Genomic DNA, 26,375 nt, shown 5'->3' on the forward strand with positions numbered 1-26,375 from the left:
AGACTCACGAACCTCCTCTGGTGTCTTCCACACAGATGGATCAGTAGCCATAAGTTTCTTTATTCTCTGGTTATCATGAAATTTTTTTTCTATTTTACCTTCAATTTTAATAGTTTTGCTGAGCAAAATAGTCTGAGTTCATAACTGGTCTTTCAAAACTTGGAATACATCCATCCTGGCCCTTCTGGCTTTATGTTTTCTGTCAATCAATTGTTATTCTGATGTTATTAATCAGATTAATAACCAGATGTTATTCTACCATTATAAATTGAGTTGACTTTTCTCTCTTGAAGCCTTTAATACCCTTTCTTTATTCTTCATTTTTAATGTTTTAACTACAATATATCATAAAGTGTTTCTTTTCTGATCCTATCTATTTGGACTTCTGTAGATGCCTTATACCTAGACGGACATTTCTTTGTCTAAGTTTGGGGAAATCTCTCCTATGATTTTATGATTTTGTTGAGAACATTCTCTAGGCCTTCAGTATGGTATTCTTCTCCTTCTATGCCCATCTGAAACTTAGATCTTCGTATGGTCTCTGCCACTTCATGCTCATGTTTCTTTTAAAAATTTTGTACAACTTTAGTAAGTGACACAGCTCCTCCATGTTCCCCTTTAGTAATCCATCCGGTTCCTCTACTTTCTCTTCCATTTCTGGCTTGCTGCTTTCTACACGATCCATTCTGTTGATGAGGCTTCCATTGCATTTTTTATTTGGCTTATTGAGCCTTTCATATCCTATCTTCATTTCAGTTATTCAACAGTATCTAACTCTGCTTTCCTACTGTAGACGGATTGCCTTATTTCCTCTCTGTTTCTCTCACACACTATTCTGCGGTGGTTTGTGGGGGATAACGGGTGCCTTCGTTTTTCGTGGTGTTCCTGCTCTGTTGCTGGGATTGCGAATCTAGAGTTAGTTGGTTGGTTGAGTTCTTCTTTCGTATTTAGATCTGAAAAATTGCAGTCCTGCTTTTGCTTTCAGTGGTGACCTTTAAAGTGTTGAGCCCCGAGTCAGTCCTGATAGGACTGATACATTGTTTCTCTCTGTGGGACTGATGTTCAGGGATGGAGTTTTTCTCTGAGCCGCAGGATCGGCCCTGTCAGTTGGGGTCTCTCACCTACATCTGCAGCTTTTGCTGTGAGTTGTGGGCTTCACCAATGTGTGTGGACCTTAATGACAGTCAGACCGGATCTTCTCCCTGGGATTGCAGCTTCCTCTGAGGCATGACAAGATGTCGAACCTAACCTTGTCTTTCTCGGGGGGAGGGGGGCGGTGGGTGTCTTTTCATTGAAAGACTGTTAATTCTTTAATTGGCTGCTTGCTACAGACCTATTTAAATTATCTGTAACCTCTTGATTTAATTTTGGTTATAAGTGTGAATTTACCCATTTCTTCTAGACTTTCCTGTTGTTCTTCAAAATATGTACATATTTGCTGGTGATCCTGCAGTTTTCATGGCTATCTCTTGTAAAATCATAAAACACTTCATTTTTAATAATTTGGGTCTTCTCTGTCTTTTGGTTAATTTGTTTGTTTGTGATTCAAGTCTTTGTATTTTTCTTTTAGCCTTCATTTTACTGTTCTGACTGGTCTTCACTATTTCTCACTGTCTACTCGGTTCCTTCATTCGTTGGAGTCCAGGAGTGCTTTTCGCATTTTGGAAGACTCACGAATGAACTTTCCCTGTTGGTCTCTGTAGCTCCTAGCCCCCCAATGCTATGGATAATCTCAGTATTAATGTGAGAGGGAGCTCTGGCTGGCATCATGGGGTCCTTTGCCTATTAAGGACCTTCTTAAGCAGAGTCACCTATTACGGAGGGCTGCAGCCTCACTGGGTTCTAAGGACTCTCTGCTGGGAGAGGGGTGGTGGGCACTGAGGCCCAGGGTTACAAGGGTTTCAGATTCAGGTTTTTAGCCTCTGCTTCCCAAGAAAATGCCCTAGCAGTCAGCTAGACTGAGTAGAAGGTACAATTTGAGGTGTTCTGCTTACCGAAACAGGTGCTTCAGAAATACAAATTCATGGAAGACTTTGTGACGGCATTATATCTATCTAGAGATAAGGTAAATAGATCGAAGTGAACTATAGGCATCCACTCATCCATAATACCCAAAGCCCACCTTCCTGTTCTACATTAACAAATGCCCAAGAAACCAAAAGGTAGTATGCTCTGTTTGGACAACGGACTGAAAATCACTGCCACTAGGTGGCGCTCCGAGTACATGCACTGAGGGAAAAGTAGGCCAGCGGCAGCGGCAGGCTGCTGAGCGTCTCTGTGGTCATGGGAGGGCTTTCAAGGGAAATAAGATGCTGAGGTTGGGGAGAATACCTCCAGGAGCCCTGGCCCTCACTGGCCAGGCTGTGCCTGTTTTCCAGGCCATGGCAACACCAGAGCTCTGGGTCCAGGTCAAAGGTTGCTGAAAAGTCTTTTTCTCCCTCTAGAGAAAAAGGAATAATTTGGCTCAAGAATTTAACTAATTAAGGACGGGCCTAGGCTTTCCAAGGGTTGGAAATTGATGAGAATACGACACGCATAGCTCTGTCTGCATTCTATCCGTGCCTCCCAAGCCTGAGACGACTTACGAACGTCAGCCAAATGATCAGAGGAGGATTCGCAGTGAGGTTTTGAAATGTACCTGAAAATGACTAGGCATGTCCCTGCCGCTCATCAAGAGATATGTTAGGATCTGCCGTACACCAGATTTCTCAAAAGAAAACAAACAAACAAAAAACAAAAACAAAACCCTTAATCTCGAGTTCTTTGTTTCTGCTGGTGTTCCTCGCAGAGGTCCAAACCTAGCTTCTATTGCATTTAAAAAGGAAAGATGGGGCTAGAGAGATGACTCGGTGTCTGGCCGAGAACCTGAGTTTAGTTCGCAGTATCCACATCAGACAGTTAGCAACTCTATGGAGCTCCAGCTTTGGAGAACTGGATGCCCTCTTCTAGCCTAGGAGGGCATTTACACTCAAGAACACAGAGCCATGCCCTGCCTCAAGGAGCCTATTTTAAAAGAATAAAATAAAATCACAAATATTTAAACTAATGTTAAGTAAAATCAGACATTTTTCTCCCCCCAGCTATTTACCGTATTTTAAGTATCCGGTCCCTAGATTTGAACAGGGGCTTCCGGGCTGGGTAGAACATTCAAGGGAATTAATGTCACTCCACGAAGATCCAGGGGACATTGAGGCCGATGTGAGAATAAGGCCCTGATCATGGCCCTACACACCCATCACAGACAGTAGTCCCCGTGGCTCTGTGCTACATGTATGAGGATACAAAAAGCCAAACGCCTGACAGTCAAGGAAAGTTCCAGGCATCAGTAGAGCATTGAAGCTTTGATGCTACCGTTTGTTAACATGGTGAGGGGTGTTCTAAAGTATTTTAAAACCAGTCTGTGGTCAGTAAACCATGAATACACTCATAGACATCTAACATGTCTAGTGTTTATTATTGAAGTTTGCTTTTTTTCGGCACTATAAACTGGCTTCTCTGATAGTAGCCCACACAGTGTAAAGCCAAACAGTGACCATGGGTTGTTCCTGACTGACAACATTCAAACACAGGGAGAACGCAGGGGAAGAGGAGGGGACCTTTGGGCTGGGAGAGGCCAGGAAAAGCTTCCTGGAGTAGGCTGCCTGTTACCGGGCACAAGGGAAGAGACAGTCTTGAGTAGGTAAGAGGAGGCTAATCGCGGATGTCCAGAACTCTGCACCTCTGAGGTGTATGTGGGCGAGGCTGATGAGGGAGAGCATCGGCACTCACTGGGGTTGAAGCAAAGACACGACCGCTTTGTAGAGATAGTGGCCTGCAGGGTCAGCATCCCAAGGGGAAGTTACAGGGATGATGTGTCCAGACAAGAGGCAAAGGCAAACTCCAGGGACATGGGCGAGAGGGACCACATCTGTCTGCCTTTGGGGAGCTGACGAGACTCACTGAATATGCCAAGCAGTCAGTGTATCGGAGGTGTCAAAAAATAACGCCGGCTTCAAAACGTTGTCATTCCCCAAGGTACTGCCTGGAAGGAGGCAAGGAACATACAGGGACATTCAAAAGTGCCCAGGTTCTCACAAGGGAGTGACAGATATGAATTCTGCTCTAAATTTTACGTAGGCTGTCTCCGAGACAGCTAAATAAAATTGTCTAGTACAGAGAAAAGTACATCCCAAGTAGGCATTTGTGTTTGACCTCACAGAGAGTACACAGCAGGACCATTCTCCGAGTCCTGGCCTGAGAGACTGAGCCCCAGAAGTCTGTGCATGCGAGGGGGAGGGTGTCACGGGCCTTTCAAATGGCCACATGTGATAAGTGACAGGTGCCAACCTTTCCCAGAAAGGCCGAGTAATGACTCACCTCAGGAGTGTACCTGTGTGCCATCAGCCCAAAGCAAACCGCCTGCTCTGTCCACCTAGGTAACCTCCAGTGCCCAGAATACTGGAAGGCAGCCCCTCTGCTTACCTTTCCTAGTCTGTGCTTTGACGGCAAGCAACCAAACTTAAGAACGTATCACTGAGGACGGCTAGCGTAGGAAATGGGTGAGTCTGTGAGTGTGTGTGTGTAGTGGGGGGGGGTGTATGGGATATGCAGGAAAGTGAGGGCTGTGGTGTGTGGCCCATGCTATATGTGGATGTATGGATCTGAGCATACATGCTACATGTGGATGTATGTTGGGGCCTGTAATGTGTGAGGCATAGAGAGAGGCATGTGTATATGTGTTGTATATGAGTGCGCGAAGAAGCAAAGAGTACATCAGGTGACCACTGTACATGAGTGTGAATAAGGAAATGCATGTTGACATGTGTGGTATGAATGGTTCATGACTGTGTACGGATGTGTGACTCTGTACACGTGCGTGCAAACATGTACACACATGCATGTTTGTGCATGCTTGTGCACAGAGGGAATGAACCTCCATCTCTTAGGCAGATCAGCCTGGAAGACGGGTTTGGCTGCCTCTCTATCATGTCCTCGCAGCCGCAGCCCTTCACAGCCACCGTTCCTTGCTCCCTGTCCCCTGCCCCATCCATTTGGTCACATCCAGAAGTCTTACCCTGAGTCTGTCTGGGCACTGCCCGCCTGCCTGGCTGTCAGGTCACAGTGTCTGCGGGGCTTTGCTGTGGTTGCAGATGGGAATGAAGGGCAGGGTGAGTTCCTACGGAGACATCAGGGCTGAAATAAACATTGACGTGATAGTAAAGCCACCAGAGTGTTCTGGACATAGTGACCAGAATGTCCCGAAGGGCACACAACCGCAGGAATCAATATGAAGCCACATTAGTGTTTACTTGGGGTCGTTTCTAGGAAAAGGGACCGGAAGTAGCCAGAAATGGGACACAATAGGTAGATAAAAACCACCCCAGGGAGCACGGTGTGCAAGGCAATTGCTTGGTATAGGCCTTGAGGAAATCATGGGACATAGAGGTTCCTCCTACACCGGGCGGGTCCTCATACCCAGCTACTTTTCCTGCAGAAGTCAATGGAGCAGCTACAATTGGAAGAGGTCAGAGGGCAGAGGGAAACGCTGAAAACAGAATGGGGACTCTTCCCTCAGACAGCCATGTGCAGGTTCTCTGAGTTTGTGGCCTGATTTGGACTTTGTCAAAGCCCCTGCAGTCTTCAGGCACAGACACGGTGCAAGAGTACATGCCATTGGGGGGAAAAAAATCAAAGCAAAAGCTACCTGGGCTAACTATTTTACTTCTCTCTGAATGTAGGAATGGTTTTGCTTCCTTTTTGTGGTGCCATGGTTGAAACTAGGGTGATAGGCATGGCCAGCAAGTGCCCTGCCCTGGAGCCTCCCCAGCCCTGCACCCTGCTTTCCTTATAGGGAAGCTAGAGGGCTGTTTGGAATATAACATACACCTCCCTCTCGCGACAGCCCAGGTCGATGGTAGCTTTGTCTCGCCACCACACTGCGTCATCTGCCCTGGTCTCCGTTCTCATCCGTAAGATCAGGATTGCAGCATTGGGCTCTTTGGAGATGGTTCAGGTACAGCCCAGTCTCCCTCTTCTCTGGCCTGCTCAGCAGCACGCGCTCTCCTCAGAGCCTCGCCTCCTGGGCCTCCTCAGCCACCTGTCGCAGACGCTAGCCTAGTCAGATCGAGGGTGTCCCACTTAAATTCAGCTTCCTTTTGTCTAGTCATTCTTGCAGGGTGCTTACATCTGTGTCTCCCTGGACTCTCTCATCACCAGGACCATTTCTTCCCCCCTCTGGACCTTTCTTGGTGCTGTTTCCACCTCCGTGTGCTCCATGTCTCCCTACAAGATCTGGGAGCACTTATTTTTGCCCCGTTTTATAGTGAACAGAACTGTGATATGGACTTCGTTAAAGCCCCAGTTACCAGGTCAGGCCTCTGCATTTTCTTCTTTTTCTTAGTCTCCATCTGGATTTCTTCAGCCATCACTTATTTCTAAATATCCATCTCCTGCTGCCCCGGCATGCTTGCGAAGCAGCCTAAGCTCTAGGTGGTTTCTAGTGGATTGTAGGTTACTCCCCATGTGTTCTGTGTAGACTACGCTAAACAGCCTAGAGGCCTTCTCATGCCCCAGCCGCTGACCAAGAGTTATATTAACCAGCCACTCTGTTCATCTCTAGGCCTTTGCGCTCTTTTCTCTGCCATGGGGCATGTGACTCTCTTTCTTCTGCCATCTACCAGAGGACACTCTTACTCATGGTTCATATCATATCTACGGACATCTGCTGCCCATGGATGATCTTGTTCTCCGCTCTGAAGGGTCCTACCTTTGCTTGGCTGATAACCTCTTTCAGTTCCTCTTGGGTTCTTCACTGAATTCCTTATGACAGCCTTGGCGTGCTTATACCCAGCCAACCAACTGGCAAAAATTTTACCCAACACTTGTTCCTGTCCAGGATCAGAAACTATTCTACATGAGTTGAAATCTCAATCTGCAACTAATTGACTTCCACATTTATCTTGCTTTCTCCTCTGTGGCTGTGAGGAAATACTATGAGAAAAATGGCGTCAGGGAAGTGGAGTTTCTGTAGGCTGCAGCTCTAGGTTGCAGCCTGTTATGGGAAGGAAGTCACAGCATCAAACTTGAAGCAATGGGCACATGGTGTCTGTAGCCAGAATACAACATTAATGCATGCCTAAGCGCTAAGGTTCAGCGTGCATTCTGCACCGTTATCTCTAGTCCAGGATTCCTTGCCAAGGGCACAGTGTCACTCACAGTGGGTGGGTCTTCCCAATTCAGTGAATGTGATTAAGATAATATTTTACAGTGTGCTCAGTAGCTCATCGCCAAGGTGATTTGAGATATTACTATTCTGACGAACAATACTGACCATTATACCCTCTCTTAAGGAAGTAAAAAAAATTCTGTTTCCCAGAATGATAAATATAACGGAAATGAGTGTTTTACAGTTCATAACACAGACAAGATGTGTACTCGTTTTGTTGGCTACCCTGAGTGCAGGGTCTCCCAAAGAACTCTCACACTCTCTCTCTCTTTCCCCCTCTCTCTGCCCCTTTCCCACTCCCTTTCCCGCTCCCGTTTCATCTCTCTCTCTCTCTCTCTCTCTCTCTCTCTCTCTCTCTCTCTCTCTCTCTCTCTCTCTCTCTCCCTCCCTACCCCATGTCCCTTTTATTCTTCCCCCAGGTCAGGCCTTCCCATTGTTCCCATTCCTTCCTTTAAACTGTTGTTTGTATTTGTGTGGATATCAGCCTCAAAGCATCAAATCATCCATTGGTGTCTCTTGTTTTTTTTTTTTTTTAAAGATTTATTTATTGTGTATACAGTGTCTGTCGCATGTATGCCACCAGACCAGAAGAGGGCACCAGATCTCATTACAGATGGTTGTGAGCCACCATGTGGTTGCTGGGAATTGAACTCAGGTCCTCTGAAAGAACAGGCAGTGCTCCTAAACTCTGAGCCATCTCTCCAGCCCCAATTGGTGTCTCTTGTAAAGAAAGCAAAAGAAAGAGCTTTGTAAATACTCCCCTAAGAGCTGCACTGATAGGGCACCATTTCTCATGGGAACTAGGCTTTCACCCTTATAAAACGTTATCAGCCAATAATTGCAGTTGAACTGACTTAAGTCTGTTTATTCATTGCTTTTCTTCCAGTTCCATCATTTGTCATGTCAGAGAGCAAGGAGTTCCACGGGGGAAGGGAACATAGCTTAGTTACCATGAGCGAAATTTTGCCAACCAAAAATTTTCACGTGGAAGCCTAAAACCCCCTGGTACTTCAGATTGCGACTATATTTGGAAACAGTATCTTTAACGAGAAAATGAAGGTTTAAATGGGGTCCTGACCAGTGAACCTTTATCCAGTCTGGCGGGTGTCCTTGTTGGCAAAGAAAAGGACATAGCCACACACAGAGAAAAGAGCCTGTGAGGACATGGGAGAAGGCTGCTTCCTACAAGCAGAGGGGAAAGGCCTCAGAAGAAGTCAAATCTATGACACCTTTAACTCAGACTTGCAACCTTCAGAGTGCTGGGAAAGTATCTCTGTTGCTATGGCAACCCCAGCTGACTAATGGGAGCACTGGGGGAGAGTCACTGTGCTGTGCCCTTGAGGAAGGGGGTGGTCGTAGGGGAAGCTGCCTTCATTCACTGCGGTTCTTTTCACTTCTTTGGCTGCCAGACAGAAGGACAGGTTATGCAGTGTCATAGGGTAAAATCTATGAATCTTTTGGGGGGGGGGGGGGGCGGTGGGAGCAGGCAGGATAGTTTTCTGTGCTGGGATAGAATCTCAAGCCTCCCACACTCGCAGCTCCATATTCCTTTGACTGGTAAAGAGCTAAGTATAATGCCTACTGTCACGGTCCCTGTCATAGCCACAGGGCCTCCACAACACATATGCCCTCTAATGAAAGCATAGCTAGATGGTCTCTTAGGAGGTACGCCCTGTGTTAGAGGAGTGGGTTGCTAGACTGTGCACTTGAAGGATACATCTTGTCCCTGGACCCTTCCTCTCCAAGTCACCTGCTTCCTGGCTGCCCACAGGTGAGCACTTGTGACTCGAGCCTTCCACCTCAGACCAAAACAGAGGAGAGAGTCAACCATGGCTAGAAGCTCAGAAACAGTGGACCATAAGGAAATTTTCAAAATCTTTAAAAAACATTTTTAAAATGCTTTTTTTCTCAGTTGTTTTCTAACATCAATAAAAGAGCAAAGTAGTGAACTTAATTTTAAAAAAACAAGTAGATTTATTTGCCCATATATTTTAATTATTTTGCAATTATTTCATTTTTGACACTTACAAATTTTTTGGTTTTTCGAGACAGGGTTTCACTGTAGTTTTAGACAAATATTTTATTATATTAGTAAATATACTAACTTTTTTGAAGGGTAAGTTGGCTTCACAAAGTAGAATTTATTTAATTTTATTTTTTAAAACAATCTTTTTTTTTTATTTTACATACCAATCCCAGTTCCTTTACCCTCCCCTTTTCCCACTCCCCCCACTTTTCCTCTATGCCACCCCACCCCCTCCTCAGAGAGAATGAAGCCTCTCATTGGGAGTCAACAAAGTCTGCCACATCACAGGACCAAGGCCCTCTCCCCTGTATCTAGGCTGGGCAAGGTATCCCTCCTTAGGGAATGGGCTCCAAAGAGCCAGTTTATACACTAGGAATAAAGATTGGTTCCACTGCCAGTGGTCCCACAAGTTGCCCAAGCCACACAATTATCACGCACATTTAGAGGGCTTACTTTGGTCTATGCAGGTTCTCCACTGTCAGTCTGGAGACAGTGTGCTCCCACTAGCTCAGGTCAGCTGTTTCTGTGAGTTTCCCCGTCATGGTCTTGACCCCTCTACTCATATTTTTGCTCCTCCCTCTTAATAGCTGGGCTCCAGGAACTCTGCCCAGTGCTGAGCCATGGGTCTCTGCATCTGCTTCCATCACTTACTGGATGAAGGCTCTAAGATGACAATTGAGGTTGTCGTCGATCTGATTACAAGGGAAGGGCAGTTAAGGCGTCCTCTCCACTATTGCTGCATAGCCCCTTAATTATGCATAACCCCAAGCTTCTGTCTTGGACTTCCATACTTGAAAACCACATTCACTGATTAAATACACACTGTCTTTATACACCCCCACACCCAAGCATACGCCTCCACACCCAAGCATACGCCCCCACATCCAATCATACCCCTCCACACCCAAGCATACCCCTCACAACTTCTGTTAATCACTGTAGAAGAAAGTCACCTTTCAGACCAGTTTTGGGCTTACAGAGCATAGAGAAATGTACAGAGATTGCCCATGCTTCCTTGACTCATCTGTGCACCACCTCCCGTGCCCGACCGCTGTTACAGTAGTGTAGTAGGGTAGTGCTTATGTCATATGTAGCCCCAGGAGCCTGGTTCAGGGCAGAGTTTATGCTTTGTACTGTTTGTTTTATGGGTTGTAAGAACATATATCTAATATGGTATCACCAAGAAATTCCCTAGCTTAAAATTCCTATAGACTCATCTATGTATTGGCTCCTGACAATTGCTTATCTTCTTATTGTCTCCTTAAATTTGCTTTTTCTTTTCTTTTAAGTACATTCATTAATTCTTGGACAATTCATGCATCTTGACCATATTCATCTCATTCCCCAACTCTTCCCAGGTCCAACTCCCCTTCCCTATTCACCCAACTTTGTATTGAAAAAACACAACAAAACAGACAGCAAACAAACCCTCATCAAGCCCAGTCTGTGTTACCACTCACTGCAACTTGGTAGGCCTAGCAGGCCTCCCAACCTTAATGAAGCTATTCTTCCAATCCCAGGAGCTATAAGTTACCAATATCCGGTCCCTCAGCTAAGGGTAAGACTTTCTACCTGCCTCTCCGTTCCATGGATTTTCTCCAGCTTGAGTTTGAGCAAGTCTTATGGATGCTGTCGTAACTGATGTGATTTCCTGTTTTCAATGGTCTTGTTGTGTCAAGGAAGCCTTTTCTTTGTCCCCATCCACTGCATCTGGCTCTTACGATCCATCCCCTCTTCTGTGATTGTCTCTGAGCCTTGAGGGGAATGTGTATGATACAGAGACCTTGTTTAGGGATAAACATCCTGCAGTTTCCCCTTGTCAACTACTACACAGGAAACTTCTCTGATTAGGCTTGAGAGATGCACTGATCTATTGACAGAGCAATAAGGAAATCAGTAGGAGTCAGTTTAATAGTGTGCCTACTTAACAGAGCAATACTGGCGTGTTATATCCTAGGCCTACAGCCTGTCTAGGCACAAGTTCTTGGTGCCAACAACAGTGCCAGGTATGGGCTCCTTGAACCCAACCAGAAAGGGGTGGGTTACTACCATAACATCTGTGCCGTCATTGTACCAGTGCATGTGGTGCAATGGTTAGCGGTTATTTTAGCTCATAGGGCAGCTGGCTAAGACTGGTGATTCCTTTTCTCCTCTGCTGGCATGCATAGCCTTTCCAGCACCGCGACAGATGGCCAATGGGATGAAGCTTCCAGCTCAGTCCCCGCTGACTTCTCCATCTTCTATTGCTGAAGATGCCACACACTTCAGCCATAAAACATGGAGATTTGCCTTTCCCGAGAGTGCCAAGCAGTTGGAAGCTATGGATATAGGCTTTCCAATAAGCTCATTCTACTTAGCAATGTGCGCTTGTTCTTTTTGTTCCATGTATAATTTGTGGTATGAAAGCTCATTTCTTTATAGCACTGAATAATGTCTGGGTAGAGTTTAGCCATTCACATATGGAAGGATGTATTTGTGGCTTCCAATCAGCAATTAGTCCTTGGTGATTAGGAGTATAACTGTAAACGTTCCTGGGGCTATTTGTGTAGACATGAATTTCCAGCACTTTCAGATAAGGACCGAGAAGCTCAACTCTGGGTCGTATGCTAAATTTGTTCAGTTCTGTAAACGTTGCCAAGCTGTCTTTGAAACAGTTGGAGCATTTTGTGTATCCAACATTGATGAATGAGATCTCCTGCTTCCCTAGATCTTGGTACCATAGAAACTGTGGATTCCAGTCATCTTGGTGACTGCAATGTTATCTCATTGTTCTACCTTGCTGTTCCATGATGAGATGTCATTGGGACATCTTATGTGTGGTTGGCACCACGGCATTTTTTTGGTGAGGTATGTTGAAACCTCTTCTAATACATTCTAAAATTGATTTTACTCACGTTGAGCTGTGAATTCTTTATACATCTTGAATGACAGTTTTCTTTTTTCCTTTACTTGTGTCTAGTCCTTGACTTAATGATGTCCCATAAGTTCCAGTATACTGGGGGACTCTATGGTCCTTGCCTCTTACAGATCTTTCTAAGCTTCGACTTTGCAAGTTTTCTTCTTGTCTACTGACCGGTATCCCACCCCTAGCTTCTTCCCCTAGCCCGGGGAAAACATTTGCACAGAAATAAGCACTGCCCAGACTACTGTGTCAGCTCGAGATATCTCTGGTGCAGATAAAACAATGGCAGCTCTTGAACTAGTCACCCAGGAAGCCTTTATCAGAGTGAGGGATGGCACCATTATTCTTTGAATATCGGACACTTGCTTGTGTTACCAATCAACTGCCCTGGGAATGTGGCCCCTACTATAGCAGAGGTGGAGAACAGGGTGGGGCCAGGAAGTCTTTAAAGGCCACAGGCCTTGCTTACTAAGGTCCGAGTACTTTCTGTGCATTAAGCAATCTTGCCATGGGTTGTAAGGTTCTTAATAGATTATAGAGAGGTTTTGTTTTTCAGAAAGCCATACTGGAAACTTTTGCTAAGCCATTGTTTTTATGAATGGACAAACTGTTAGAACCCTAATGTACAGGTTTTGTTCATGCCATCCTTTTTTCTAGAAATTTTTTAATTTTTATTTTATGTGTATGTCTGCATGCCGCCATGTATGTTAAGTACATGATGTACATGTATGCAGCAGATCAGAAGAGGGTGTCAGACCTCTGGAATTGGGCTTCCATGTGGTTATGAGTCTCCATGTGGCTTGGGACTTAGCCCAGATCTTCTGTAAGAGCTGTAAGTGCTCGTAACTCCCAAGCCATGGCTCTAGCTCTTTCCCTAGAGTTTTAAGAACACCTACTATGCATCACACATAGTACTGCTCACTTTATACTGGGACATTTTAAGCAATACTGTACATCAGGCTTTGCAGTCTTCACAGTGTTTTGAGCTCCGCATTTGTGAGGAGCGGAAGCTCTTCCCTCTGGCTCGCGCTTTGGATTGTCCATGCAGTTTCCTAAGCTGAACTTTGAGTTGGCCTCACAGGGAGGAGCTGGTTTGCACACTGTGCTCTGTTTTGCAAGCATTATTTACTTATTATTATTTATTAATTAAATAATATAATTTATTATTATATACGATTATGGTGTATCTACTGCTGGATGTGTAATACACATAAAATTAAGCATCTCTACTCCTTCGTTCATTATTAAAATGCCTTCTGGAGAATATATCTTTTAAAAAAGTGAAGTCACTAATTGAAATGGAGCCAGAGTGATCTTGTCCCCTTTGGTTAAGGCCCACACCGGCTTCTTGAGAGGGCAACCTTTGTGCTGGTTTTCCCAACATAAACAAGAATTGCTGACATCTTCTCCCCAGCAGCTGAAGAGGAACAAAAATACAAATAAGTGGTGCCCAGCTCCATGGGTGCTTATAGCTCTGTGTAATTCTGGTCGTCAAGTTCATGTGCATCCCTGCCAGACCCAGCAGACAAAAGGAGTCCGTTATCCTCAGAACAACCCGTGAACTCTGGAAGGAAGTTGTAGGATTTGGGGGCATTCATTTCTAAGAATGTGAAGTTGTGCTATGTCAGTAGTAAATGTTTGGGGGCAGAAGAGAGATCTTGAGACAGGATCTTGCTGTTTAGCCCGGGATAGCAATGACCTCCCAATCCTTCTGCTTCCGCGTCTGGAGTGTTAGGATTACAGACTTGTACCACCATACCTGGATATACTATTTCTAGAGGATGCAATTCTACAATTGTACCAGTGAAAGCATGGATTATTTAATGTCAGAATTTAAAACTGGGAGGATTTTAGATTCCCAACGACAATTTAAGATTTTTTTTTTCAAAACTTGCTTTCTGCTGAGTTCAGATTTCAGCGTGTGTGTGGTAGCTCAGTGTGCACGCCAGTCTTCTAGGTCCGATCCCTTGCCCGTCTGTGGGTGTGCACAAGACGTGGTTAGCTCTGAATCTGCTTCATGAGGACAAGACTTTGGCTGGCCTCTGGCAGTTCTGGGCAAATCAAACACAGCTACAGTGTATCTACAGTAGTCATGGGATGGGAAGAGTTTGTGTGACCCAGCCGGCCATGACTTTCAGGGTTCAGCAGGCACTCCTGACTCACCAATCCTTTATATGCAACACAGTCCAGTTTTGCATGGCTATTGAGCATTTGAAGATAGTTACCTCCAGCACACTAATATAAACGACAGTTCCAGGAATGTTTACAGAATTGGTATCCACAGAACACAGCACTGCGTCTGTGGTTTGTTCATGAGGAACTCATGCATTTGTGCTTTCTGCTGCTTGAAGAGGACTTGTGGGTTTTCTTCCTCCTGATGCAGCAGTACAGGGATGCTGAGCTTCTCCTGAGTTTGAATTAGGCGAGGCTCATGGGAAGCTGGTGTTTACACACACACACACACACACACACACACAAACACACACTCACTCATAGTAGCAAAATCTCTGTGTTACTAAAGCCACTGCCCTGATCTGCTTCTGAGATCGAATACACTTCTACATTCAGAGAACCTGATATCTGATGCATAGAAAAATAGAAAGAATGGTTTATCATTTTGGCCAAAGCTGAGAGGAAATAAATTTTGCATTGCTCCCCATCTTGTCAATAACAATGAAGCAACAGATGGTAAAGACGGGATAAAAAGCCAGGATATACACACAGGGAGACTGAGCTGCTGGTCCCAGGTGGCAGAACTGGAAGGCAATCTTTGTCCTGAGGTCAGGACTCCATGGAGGGCCATGTTCACTCACACCAGCATTTCCGGCTGAGATCAGACGTATCCTGCTGCCTTGAACATTCAAGGCGTTGGTGTTTGCTGTGACCTATCTATGGCATCTTCAAATCCTGCTACTGTTCAGATGGGTAGCATTCTGGTGAATAAAGAGTTATCTGTATATTTGGTTCATCCTTATATGGACCACTAGGACTAGAAAATTAGTATTGCCAGATTACCTTATTTCTGTTCCATGACAGCTGTCATTAGCTACGTAGTAATGATTTAAAATGTCTCCAGATGTCATATCTATTCCCCGAGAGTCACATTTGCATGGGTGGGTCATCTGCCCCTTCACAGTTCCCGCTGGTTTGTATGTCAGTAACCTACCACTCATCTCTTTCAAGGCATCTGCTTATTACCAAGGAAGGTCTGAGTTTCCTTTGTACCGAGGACTCTGTGCTAGAACACTTGCTTCACATGTGTGCTCGGGTTGAGCTCCCAGCATAGCAAAACACCAGCGTGCAGGGGCTGCTGCCTCACAAAGAGTTCGACTGGCTGTTCCTTTACTAACATCACTGATGTTTGATTTCGTGGCAGCTACTTCGTTATCTTCCTGTTCTGCTTTTAAAAGTCTCCTCAACCTTGGTGGCGTTTTACGTGAGTTTAGGATCTCCCAGCACCGGAGGCCAGAGTCCGAAGTGAGGCTTCCAGTGCCAACATCGGGCTCCTTGGCATATTTGCTTTCTCTTTGCATCTGTTTAGGCTTCGTGTTATCCCTTGACGCATGACTCTAGTGCATTCCAACTTTTGCCTATATTTTTGTGCCTTTCCTTCTGACACAAATACTGTGGTCCCTTCCGATGAGAAAGCTTATGATTGATGGGACTGCACTCACCTGGATAATCCAGTTCCCATCTCAAAGGTCCAAGTTCACCATACTTCAACTACCCCCATTGCTCTGTATGGAAACATACAGGAAGTCGTTAATCTGTACCCCCACCTCATCTTGTACCCCCATTTGTTCTAAGTCATTGGTCTCTGATCTCTGCTCCTCTATTCTGATCATTTGGAGGCTCTTGCCAGAGGGTGTCCTATCACCACTTTGGTTTTTAGCTTGTACGTTCTAGGTAACGAATATATTAATTGTAGCCGAGACGAGCTAAAAGTGTCAATGCCGTCAAACGTGGCTTCACTGTTGGCAATTTTCCCTCCATCTCTTTTCTCCTCCTGATTTACCATGAGAAGTAGGAAGAAAAGAGTGGGCAGCTTCTTCCAGATGAGTTCCCAGTTTCCTCGTGGTGTTCACATTCTGTGGCTGCTCTAACAAGTCACCAAAAGCTAGATACTTAACCCAGTCCAAGTGCATTCTCATAAGTCTCTTAAGGCTTTAGAAACCATGAACCAGAAACAAAATGATGATATTGGCAGGACCATACTCCCTCTGGAGGCTCAGGCAGGCACTACTATCATTTAGCATTTCTCAGAGCTGTGTATTTTTCTTCTTCTTTTTCTTTTCTTTTCTCTTCTTTTCTTTTTTTTTGTGTTTCTTTACCAGAGCTCCTGCCTGAGTCCTCAAGCAGGCAACATAATAACTCACAGTCTTCTCTTTTCATGTCCGCTCTTTTGCATGGCCTCATCTCTCACTTCTATCTCCCAAGAACTCCCATGATTGCTTGGGGTCCAACTTGATGGCCCCTTCATCTCAAGACAGCCTATTCCCATCCACAAAGACGCTCTCTTACTCATGGGAGCATTTATGTGCAGTGAGCATTAAGGCCTTACACTATTTAGCTCATGGCAGTCCTGGACGAATTGTGCTTTCCTGTCACTGTAGATACAATTCTTCTGTGTGTTCTACTGCTGCACAACAGGACCTGCCTTCTCAGTCCCCAGGAGCTCTTCATTTGCTTTGGCGTCTGCCGAGTGGCGCTTAGCTCTCCTGTTTCTACCCACAGTGACCACGGACAATTCCCCACCTGCTTCTCACAGCTTGTCTTAGTTACCTTTCGATTATATATGGCCAAGGCAACATAGACAAGTTTACTTGGGGCCTACAGCTTCAAACCGTGAGTCCGTGAACATCATGGCATCAGGCAGGCAGGCGTGGTTCTGGGTCAGCAGCTGAGAACTTGCATCAGATTCACTAACAGGAGCTAGAGACAGCTAACTGGGAATCATATGGGCTTTTGAAACCACCCACCCCCAATGACCCAAGTCCTCCAGCAAGATCATACTCTTGAGTCCTCAAACAGTTCCATTAACTAGGAACCAAACATGAGCCAAAGGGGCTATTCTCATCCACCACAGCACCACTGCAGACCCATTAACAACACAAAGTCTACCCATCTCCGAAAGCCTAGTCTTTTCCTGTCAGCTCATTCCCAAAGCCATTTCTATATTTTCAGAACTTTGTTACAGTAATACATCTTGTCTGGGTACCAAATTTCTGTTTCCTACTGGTACTGCCACAAATAATCACAGGTATATGTGCTTAGACCACAACAAATTCTATCGACTCATATAGTTCTGGAGTCTGGAGTCACAAAAGTCTCATGGGGCTAAAATCAAGGTGCTGGCCGGTTGCCTTGGTTCTGGGAGTTCCAGGGGGAGAATCTTGTCTCATCCAGTTCCTGGAAGACATCTGCTTCCCTGAGCTCTGGGCCTTACCCTCACATCTGCTCCGGTCCCCGCATCTCCCTTGAGACTCTCAACACCTTCACATCCTCCTGAAAGGACCCGTGGAATTAGAACGATCTCCTTGGACAGCCTAGGGCAATCTCCCCACACTGAGAACCGTAATTAATTACATCCGCACCAAGACTGTTGTCCTCTGCGGTGGGTAGTCCTCGGTCTAGGAGAGATGCGCATTTTTCTTCATGTTTGCAGTGCTGCCTGCCTCTTCGCGGCACATCTTCTGCTGCAGTATTTCCATGGAAACCAGAAAGTCTTCAGTCTGTAGTCACCTTGCTGTCACTGAAGTTCCTATCTCAGTTAACCCTTCCTTTTATTCCTAGGCTTTCTCAGAGCATAAAATCAACGGTTGTCTTTCTTTTCCAAATGGGAAGAACTGGACTGAAGAAATCAGGCATTTTTTATAAATGTCACTCAGCTAATGATGACGCTACTCTAGGATCTGGTTGTTTAGACTGAAGTCCCTTGTACACGTGAGTGACCCTCTGGCCAAACAGGAACCCAAGCTAGTGAATGTGGGGTCCCAAGCTCTCAGCTGTAACATAAAACCAATTGGGAACAGTGATCTTTACTTGCAAAGTTCTCTTTCCCTCCTATTAAAATTCAGTGGTCAGGCATCAGGTCCCACTTGTTAATGCTTGCATTACGTTAGCAGAATTTATAAATAAAACAGAAATTGGATTTCTGGAAAACAAGTACCCTGTGCCTGTATCTTTCAATAATTCAGAGAATTTTGGCCAAAGGCAGGATTCTGAACCCACTGAGCTTCATTAACTGTAGCTAAAATCATTACGGCTTTGTATAGGTCATTTACCTAACTCCTTTGGTCTATGACAGCCAGGCCTTCCATAAGAAGGTCTGAGCTGAATTCCATGTGGAGGTCAGTTACCTTTCAGGGTCCTCTCTGTGTCTAAGAGCTCAGATCAGAGGAGTCCCTCTATCTAGACAAATCCAGGCCATTTTTCCAGTGTGTAAAAACAGCAGAAGTATAAATGTATTGCATTTGCTCTTGGTTTGTTGTCGCCTGTTAGCAGAGGGGACCATTACTGGGAAAGCACCTGTCCCGAGGCTTCCGAATGACTATAAGGCACTTTATACAAATAAGGTATGAGTCTAAGATGCTAGTTGCATTATACAAGCCACTGTTGCATATGGGTTTGCTGGGACCGTTTTTACAGAGTCTTTAAAGCATATCTAACTAAACCCTGTCCTGCTGGGCTCGGCATGCATTTTTCGTATCCTTCTGGCCCCTACAGTGAAGATGGGACATCTCCACTCTCACAACATGCTACGAGAAGGTTCCTGTTGAGCATCTCTTGCCAGAATGCTGCTTTAAACTGTGCTAGTGCAGTGATCTCAGCAGCCGGGCAGCTCTTGGGGGCAAGCACCTTCAGTGAACCCCACAAAGGCAGCCAGAGCATTCTGGCCCACCTTTATGACCCTGATCTTGGCCAGCGGCAGAGAAGAAATACACTGGGGAATGGACAGAGTACCCAAGGTGGGAGTCTTGTTTCTGTGGCGTCTCTTTTGATACTGGAGACAAACTGCAGACATTCTACGTTCTAGACCCACATGGTCATATGAACAAAACAGACCAGCACAGAGGGATGGGGACTGGGCGTGCAATATTCACTATGTCTAAAACCAGGCTGAGGACTCTGCTTCCAGGCAGCCTGCACAACACTGGGAAACTGAGTGTTTGCTGGAGGAAGAACCAGTTCAGAGAGCTGGTTGACAAGGAAATTACCAAATAGAGGCTCTGTTATTGGCATTATCTTAGCTATACCCCCTTGGAACGGAGAAGAGTGGCATGAAGGTGTCAGTCATATCGTTCACGTTATTAAGGGGTGATAGAGATCTGGGTATGTTAATTGAAGTCTTTTGAGCTATGACTGGCTCATCGGAACCTCTCTCTCTCTCTCTCTCTCTCTCTCTCTCTCTCTCTCTCTCTCTCTCTCTCTCTCTCTCTCCTCACACTGTTCCCAGTGATGGAACCCCAGTGTTCTTGGCATAGCAGAAGCCACAGAACCACACAACTCCCACGGTCCTCTCCTGTCCTGTGATCGCTATTGTATGGTCTTTCCTGTGCCACGTGGCTTCTAGTTCCACTAGTGGGTCTGTCGTTTCACTACTGCTTTCTCTAATACATCTCCTAAATTATCTAACCGTCACGGACAGTAGCTTTATGATTGCTTGATACTGCTCTCAATGGCTGTGCTTTTTAAGTCCTTATTTCCCTAATTCTGGCAAGTTAATCTCTGTTTCTAGCACCATTCCACAGGCCTGGACAATAGCCCCCTTTCATAGTTTGCAGCCGAAAACTTTCCTTTCAGTTACCAATCCTGTAAAATAAGTTTTAAAAAGGTTTAAGGACAGTCTGTTGGTTATGAGCTATGCTGACAGACATGCGCATCATACAGAGTTTTAACATGAGTCTCTCAAAGACATGACTGTGAGAGGGGATTGGTGATGTGGGAGATGGTTTTGCTCGAATGTGTCAAAAGATGCAGTTTGTACCAAGATCAGAAGGCAGTGCGCACACCCATGACCTATACCGGCTGAAACGTTAGGTGAAGTCTGTAGCTTTATGGGTATCCTCTGCTCCATGACCATGTGTAGAGCATCATCTTCTGAGTCATCTCTCCATCTGAACCTGGGGATGAGAGCTGAGGGCATATCCCGCCACCCTGTACTCATGTCCCTTGGTGACTGACTCTCTCCCTGGAGTTATTCTGCAGAACAGCGCCAAAGAATTTTCTCTTCTGATGGGCATCCGCTATCACCCTGCTTGCTCAGTGAATGGCTAGATTGGCTCTTCAGGCTTCAGTGGCCACCAGTGATTGATGTTACCAATTTAAAACACCAGGGCTAATCTGTTTTAACAAAAGGAAGTGATAAAGGCAAAAAAAAATGAATGTCTTTTGCATTTCATTTGCATCCTGTGAGCCCGGACAGCATCTCTACTTAATTGAACGAGCAAAGGACTGCAAGAAGTTATTTGTTTTCTACGCTAGCATTAAAATTAGAGCACGCATAGGAAGTCCAATGTTTCATGTTTTATGTAATTAATTTAATTTTAAATAATGGAAAAGAGCACAAGAAACAGAAAATGAGCTCATTAGTACAATTTAGAATTTTGCTAAAATTTTGGATTTTTAGTACAAACTCTGTAGAGGCATAAAAGCATGAGTCTTTTTGTTTTCATTGTATAACAAAATGCCCAATGCCAGGTCATAGACAAAGAAAAGAAGTTTCTTTAGCTCTTGCTGTGGAAACGAAAAACCCTCAACTCTCTAGTGAGGTCTCTGTGGTGACCATATAACAATGGCAGAAACGTGTGGAAGAAACCCAAGGTGGGATGGGAAACCAAAGGAAATGGGAGGCTGGCTTGGCACTCTATAGTAACCCAGTTTTGGGAGAATGACTGGAGCTACTCAAGAATTACATCAATCCTTCTTAAAGCGGTTCCCTGTGTGACCTAATCTTAACCACTGGGTCTCACTTCGGAAAGGCTCTACCTACTCTACACTACGACACTTAGGATTTCTACCATATAAACCTCTGGGGAGCTCACTCCACCATGTCTGGGCCTCTGCATCACCACACTGTGGAGTACTGAACCTAGTCCATCTTACAGAGCAGAGCCTACAGTCATAGGCTAGGAGCTAGAGGCTGGAAGAGCCTCTCTGTAGGCAGTTTGTGCTCCACTCGTGACTCTGCCACTGAGTAGCTCTACATTCTGCACCTCGCTCCATCTGTGATACTCTGTGGTAGCCATGGTGATCTCTGTACGCTACTGTGATGATGATAACGTGGCCAGAACACTCCCACAATGCCTGCCATGGCATGAACAGCCCTCGGCATGGTGGTCAGTGGTATTCTTAGGTGGAAGACTAGATTTGAATTAAAATGGCAATAACCAAGTTGCACTAGAAAATTGCTATTGCAATACAAGTTCCTTTGTGGCCCACTGAGTAATGAATGAAACAGGTTCTGGTAAAGAGCTGATTGTACGTGTATTTACCTTACGTTTATAGTTTTTGAATGTGTAAACTATTTAAGAAAATAAGTGTATCTGTAGCCTTGTCGAAGAAAGCCTGTTACATGACTATAAGGGGTAGGAAGAGGGAAACCATTAAAAAAAAAAAAACACCATGGTCAGCTTTATGAGCAATGACGTGTGTAGGCACGTAATCAGGCCATAGGGTTCCTGAGTTCTTTGGACCCGCCCCTTCACTCCCAATGATGCTCACTTACAGCACAAACATGGAGTTCAGAGGGAACAGACAATTTCATTAACATATTAATTAGAATTTTAATTCAAGTGGATTTATGAGAGGCAGAGCTGGGCTGTTGATCCATCTCTTTTTATTTTCCAGCCTGACGATCTCTGCTGAGTGTCCCATGCAGCTTGAGGACTTCCCCATGGATGCCCACGCTTGCCCCCTGAAATTTGGCAGCTGTAAGTTATTTTTACACCTAAGAGCTATGGGTGTGTTTTGGGGTCAACTTCACATTCATTCAGAACAGGCTCAGTCCGTGACTACACGTTGTGAGATATGGTTTATGTGGAGGTTGTGGGGGTCTTTTATTCTCAACGCGTGGTCCATATGAGAACTGGAACAGTGAGCATCCGTCATAGGCGGTAATGTCTGAAGACATGGAACATTCTAGAATGTTTGCATCGATATATCATTGTTGGCAGCCCCTCTTCTCAGCTTTTCTTTGCAGTGGTCCTGCTTTGTGGTTTTCATGCTTCAGGTTATAATCCTCACAGTCTCACATACCCAACCAGTGACTTTTTTTTATTGCACGGTGATGCCGACTCTCTTGTAGACTGTTTGGTAAGTGCAGTGATCTTGTCTTTCATGGGCATCGTCTCTACTCATTCAGAACACTCAAATTATAAGTCAGTGTTATTTGAGTAACTACTCAAATCAAAATACATTAGGTATGCACTTCTCAAATCTGGTGGACATCCCTGGGATCCAGCCACTCTGACAGAAGATGTAATGGCTCCCCATTCCCTGTCTGTGAGGGTGGGAACTGAACTGACCTGAACTTCCTGCCCTTTTTCCCTCTATGTTCGTATGGACTTGACACTCCTCTCATTTACTGTCTTTCTGTACCCCAGTGCCCTGCAGATGCTAGGCAAGTACTTTCCCATGGGATGCAAGAAACCTCTAGTTTTCTTTTTCTTTTTTCCTTTTGACACAAGATCTCCACTGGGTAGCCCCCGCTGCCCTACGTGAACTCTCTCTACAGGCTACCCTTGACCCCATAGTTTTCCTGCTTTAGTCTTAAAAGTTCCTGGTATTAGAGACCTGTGGGTCAGATGGTTTAAGGCTGCATTTTCAAAAACAGACAGTTCTTTTTTCAGATTAAGCTTGAAAAGTAGGAGGCCTTGAATCTTGGCTGCTTTACCCCTTGGCCATCATTCAGACTACCAAGGCATCCAGAGTCAATGCATCCATCATCCTGCCATAGGATGCAAGATTTGGACATGTCATCTGGACTCAAGTCAATTTGGTTTTTGATGCTTTCAAAGATCTCTTTCTCTTTGACTTTTGATAGATAACTTATGATGTGGGTATTTTTTGGTGTGTGTGTGTGTGTGTGTGTGTGTGTATGTGTGTGCACGCATGTGTGCATGTGTGTGTATTTCTTTGTCTTCTGAGAGGCTTGGGCATCTTTTTGGCTTCCCGGGACTGTCTTTTACATCTTTTTCTCCACATGTAAGCATTTCAGAGCCCCTTCAGTCTTCTGAAGCTTCACCACGCTGATCCACTTGATGGTCCCAGGAGTTCCTTATACGTCTTTGCCTCTCACTCTTTTGTGTGTTTTCACTTTCGGCAGAACAATTCCCAATGACGTGTCTTCAACTTCAGCCATTGTTTCTTGTAAGTTACCCAGCCTGCTGTTGGTTCACTTGATTGAATTTTCCAGTTCAGTGCTGTAATCTTTCTCTCTGCTATTTCTGTGTAGTATTCTTGTATTTTCTGTCTCTGTTGAAATTTGACTTGTACATGTGTTACTTCTCTGACCTCAGTGAACACTCTAATACAGTGAATATTTCACAGACATTCACAGGTAAGTCATCAGCTTCATTTCATTTGAGTATGTTTTTCATCTTGTTCCAGTCTTTGAACTTATGTCCTTATTGTGTTCATTCTTTATTGTTTCTTTATTTAATTATATTGTTGAATGCTTTACACAAAGCAACAGGTTTTTAATATTATTATTATTTAGATTTCCATCACTATACCAAAATATTTAACATAACCGACTTATAAACACATGAAGGCATATTCTGGATCACATTTTTCAAGGTTGTGTTCTGTTACCATTTGTTTTCTTTGGGTCTATAGGAAAGGGGCATGTCCTACTGCAGAACATGGCAGATCAATACCCTTCATATCACAAGACAGAGAACAAAGAGAAAAGGAAGTTGGTAGGTCCCACAATTTCTTTACCATCAATGATATAAGTGCTTTACTTACATTCCTTCCCAGTACAGAACCCCCAAAACCATGCCTTTAACACGTGGGCCTTTGGATGTTATTAAAGATCTTACTCTAACTGTCCACCAGTCTTCCTGACCTGGCCATGTTCCCCAGTCCTCCTGGACACATTCTCGGAGTTTCATCACGCTTGGTTCTGGTCTAAGTCATCTGCTTTGCTTTATACAAAGTGTACATGCGTATGGTTGGTCCTCTTTGGACTCAGAGACAAGGAAGACCAAGTCTGTTCCCTAGGCAGCCTTTGGAAAAGAAGTTGGCTTATTGGCATCTTCACCCAGCTCCTTCATTCTCCAGGAATAGCCAATATTTGATATTTAGACTCTCATCCTGTTAAGTCTCCGATGAGTTGGGGAGGGATCGTGCTGGCCAGCTGTGAGCTTCATCAAGAGCCTGACTCTTTACTTCCCACGGATGCTTAATTAACCCACTGTGTAGCCCTTAGCAGAGTCAGCATGGTGAGCCTGTGTTCTACATCACCCAGTTTGCAGACTCTCCTTTGTGCGTACATACTTGTTCCTGTTTTTGCCATCTTGAACTCAACTGAGTTGTCAGCAGCAGCTATAGCTGCAGTGACTATGGCTGCCACTAGCCCAAGCTGCTGTCCTTGTGCCCACAGGCCCAGGGCCTCCCTCTTTGCTCTGAGTTAGCTGCAGGGTTCCTAATTCCTCCCGTTCACGGCACTTATTGTCAGGTGAAGCAGAAGCCTGTCCCTGGGGAAGCACATAGAAAGATGCATGCAGAGGGTATGAAATCTAGACTGAACACATGTATTATACCTATAGTGTAAATATGATATGTATAAAAGTCATATATGTAAATATGATATTTTGCCTTCATATTAAAGGAGAATATGTTTTATGTTTAAAATATTACGCACACACATACACATACACGTGCACACACATGTTTGTATGTAGCTACATGGCAGGGTTCAGGCTTCAATCTCAGCCTTGCCTGGCTTCAGAGTCTCGGTGAGGTGGAAGTGTGGGGTGACTGTATGCATCTGTGCACATCACATTTCCAGCTCCTGCCTGGGATTCTCTCAGCTATGGGGCTCTGGAGGCCCAGACGCTTCAGCAGCACAGAGGAATCCTGCCTGTACTTAGCAGCCTCGCAGCACTGGCTTACAATTTCCTTCAGGTGTCTGCTCTCCTCAGATTTCCAGTGCCAGTCTCCCTCCAGTGCCCTAAGAGTGATTTCTAATGGGGGTCCAGACAATAGTAGCCGCTGTCTGATCTCTGCCCTCTGCCATTCCTGGAAGAGAGCCTTTCTGACCCGAAGGGTTTCATTACCGATTACTCTAGGCTTCTAAAAGGAGCCCTGCTTAAGGGAGGTAAGTATGTGTGATAAATGAAACATTTGGTAGAAGGAAATCGCTCATTTTTTTTTCAAACTTTTACCATCAAGTTATGGCTATGGTATCCACTTCCTTGGGGGAGTGGTATGAAGAACAGTCATCACTCTTTCTCAGAGTCACTTGCCGGTGGCAGTGAACACCTGTGTTTATGATGAGTGTTTATGATGCCACTGAGTCTGGCATTCCCCAGGTAGGTCACCTGAGACTGCCGAGTCCCGTGATTGAAGGAACAGTAATTGTTCATATCTCCAAAAGAACATTAACGGTAGCTTAAATTTATGCTGCTCTCTCTATGTGATGATTAGGTTTTGATTTGATCAAAAACAAAACACCAAGGCTATTTTTTTTGCCACCCTGAGAGACTGCTCTGGTCACTGGCTAGATCAATGCAGGCCGCTGTGATCCCAGCTTAATGGCAATGACGTTCAGGGCAGGCGACTCAAAAGTAATTCTGGATAAAGGAAAGTATGTGACAACCTAATTTTTTTTTCATTACTAAAATTATTTCATACTTGTCAGGCAGCCAACTGCAGGGAAATCACTCACACTCAAAGAGGCACACACACCTAACCACGGAGGCACCTCACTCTCCACCAGGAGGGGAAATTATATGAACGATGCACACAGAGCAAAGCCAGCAGGGACAGTGCCTGACCCCAGCAGAAATTTCAGATTGCCTTGTCGGATTTAATGTCCTTGATGTTGTGGAGATGGATCTTATTTGACTTTAGTGTTGAGTATGTATTTACATAATCTGCTATTATCCCCCCTGCACTATGCAAACCACCCCATAGCATGTTTATTTTTAATTGACTGGGCAGTAGCAAATTCTGGAAAACTTACCATTCCTCGGCTCATAAGCTTCGCATTCAGAACACGCTCATTCTCAGAGACA

The 26,375-nt window shown here is 44.9% G+C and overlaps 1 protein-coding gene across 1 annotated transcript in view; it reads left to right on the plus strand.

Moving 5' to 3' along the window:
- Window positions 1-26,375, plus strand: part of Gabra5 (gamma-aminobutyric acid type A receptor subunit alpha5) — an 86,546-nt gene that overhangs the window by 28,057 nt on the left and 32,114 nt on the right. Inside the window, exon 5 of the mRNA XM_038313770.1 lies at window positions 21,982-22,064. Within this exon, the coding sequence (XP_038169698.1) occupies window positions 21,982-22,064 (83 nt within the window). The remainder of the gene's footprint in view (window positions 1-21,981; window positions 22,065-26,375) is intronic.

The sequence above is a fragment of the Arvicola amphibius genome, chromosome 12, assembly GCF_903992535.2.
Source record: "Arvicola amphibius chromosome 12, mArvAmp1.2, whole genome shotgun sequence".
In the NCBI taxonomy this organism is placed as follows: domain Eukaryota; kingdom Metazoa; phylum Chordata; class Mammalia; order Rodentia; family Cricetidae; genus Arvicola; species Arvicola amphibius.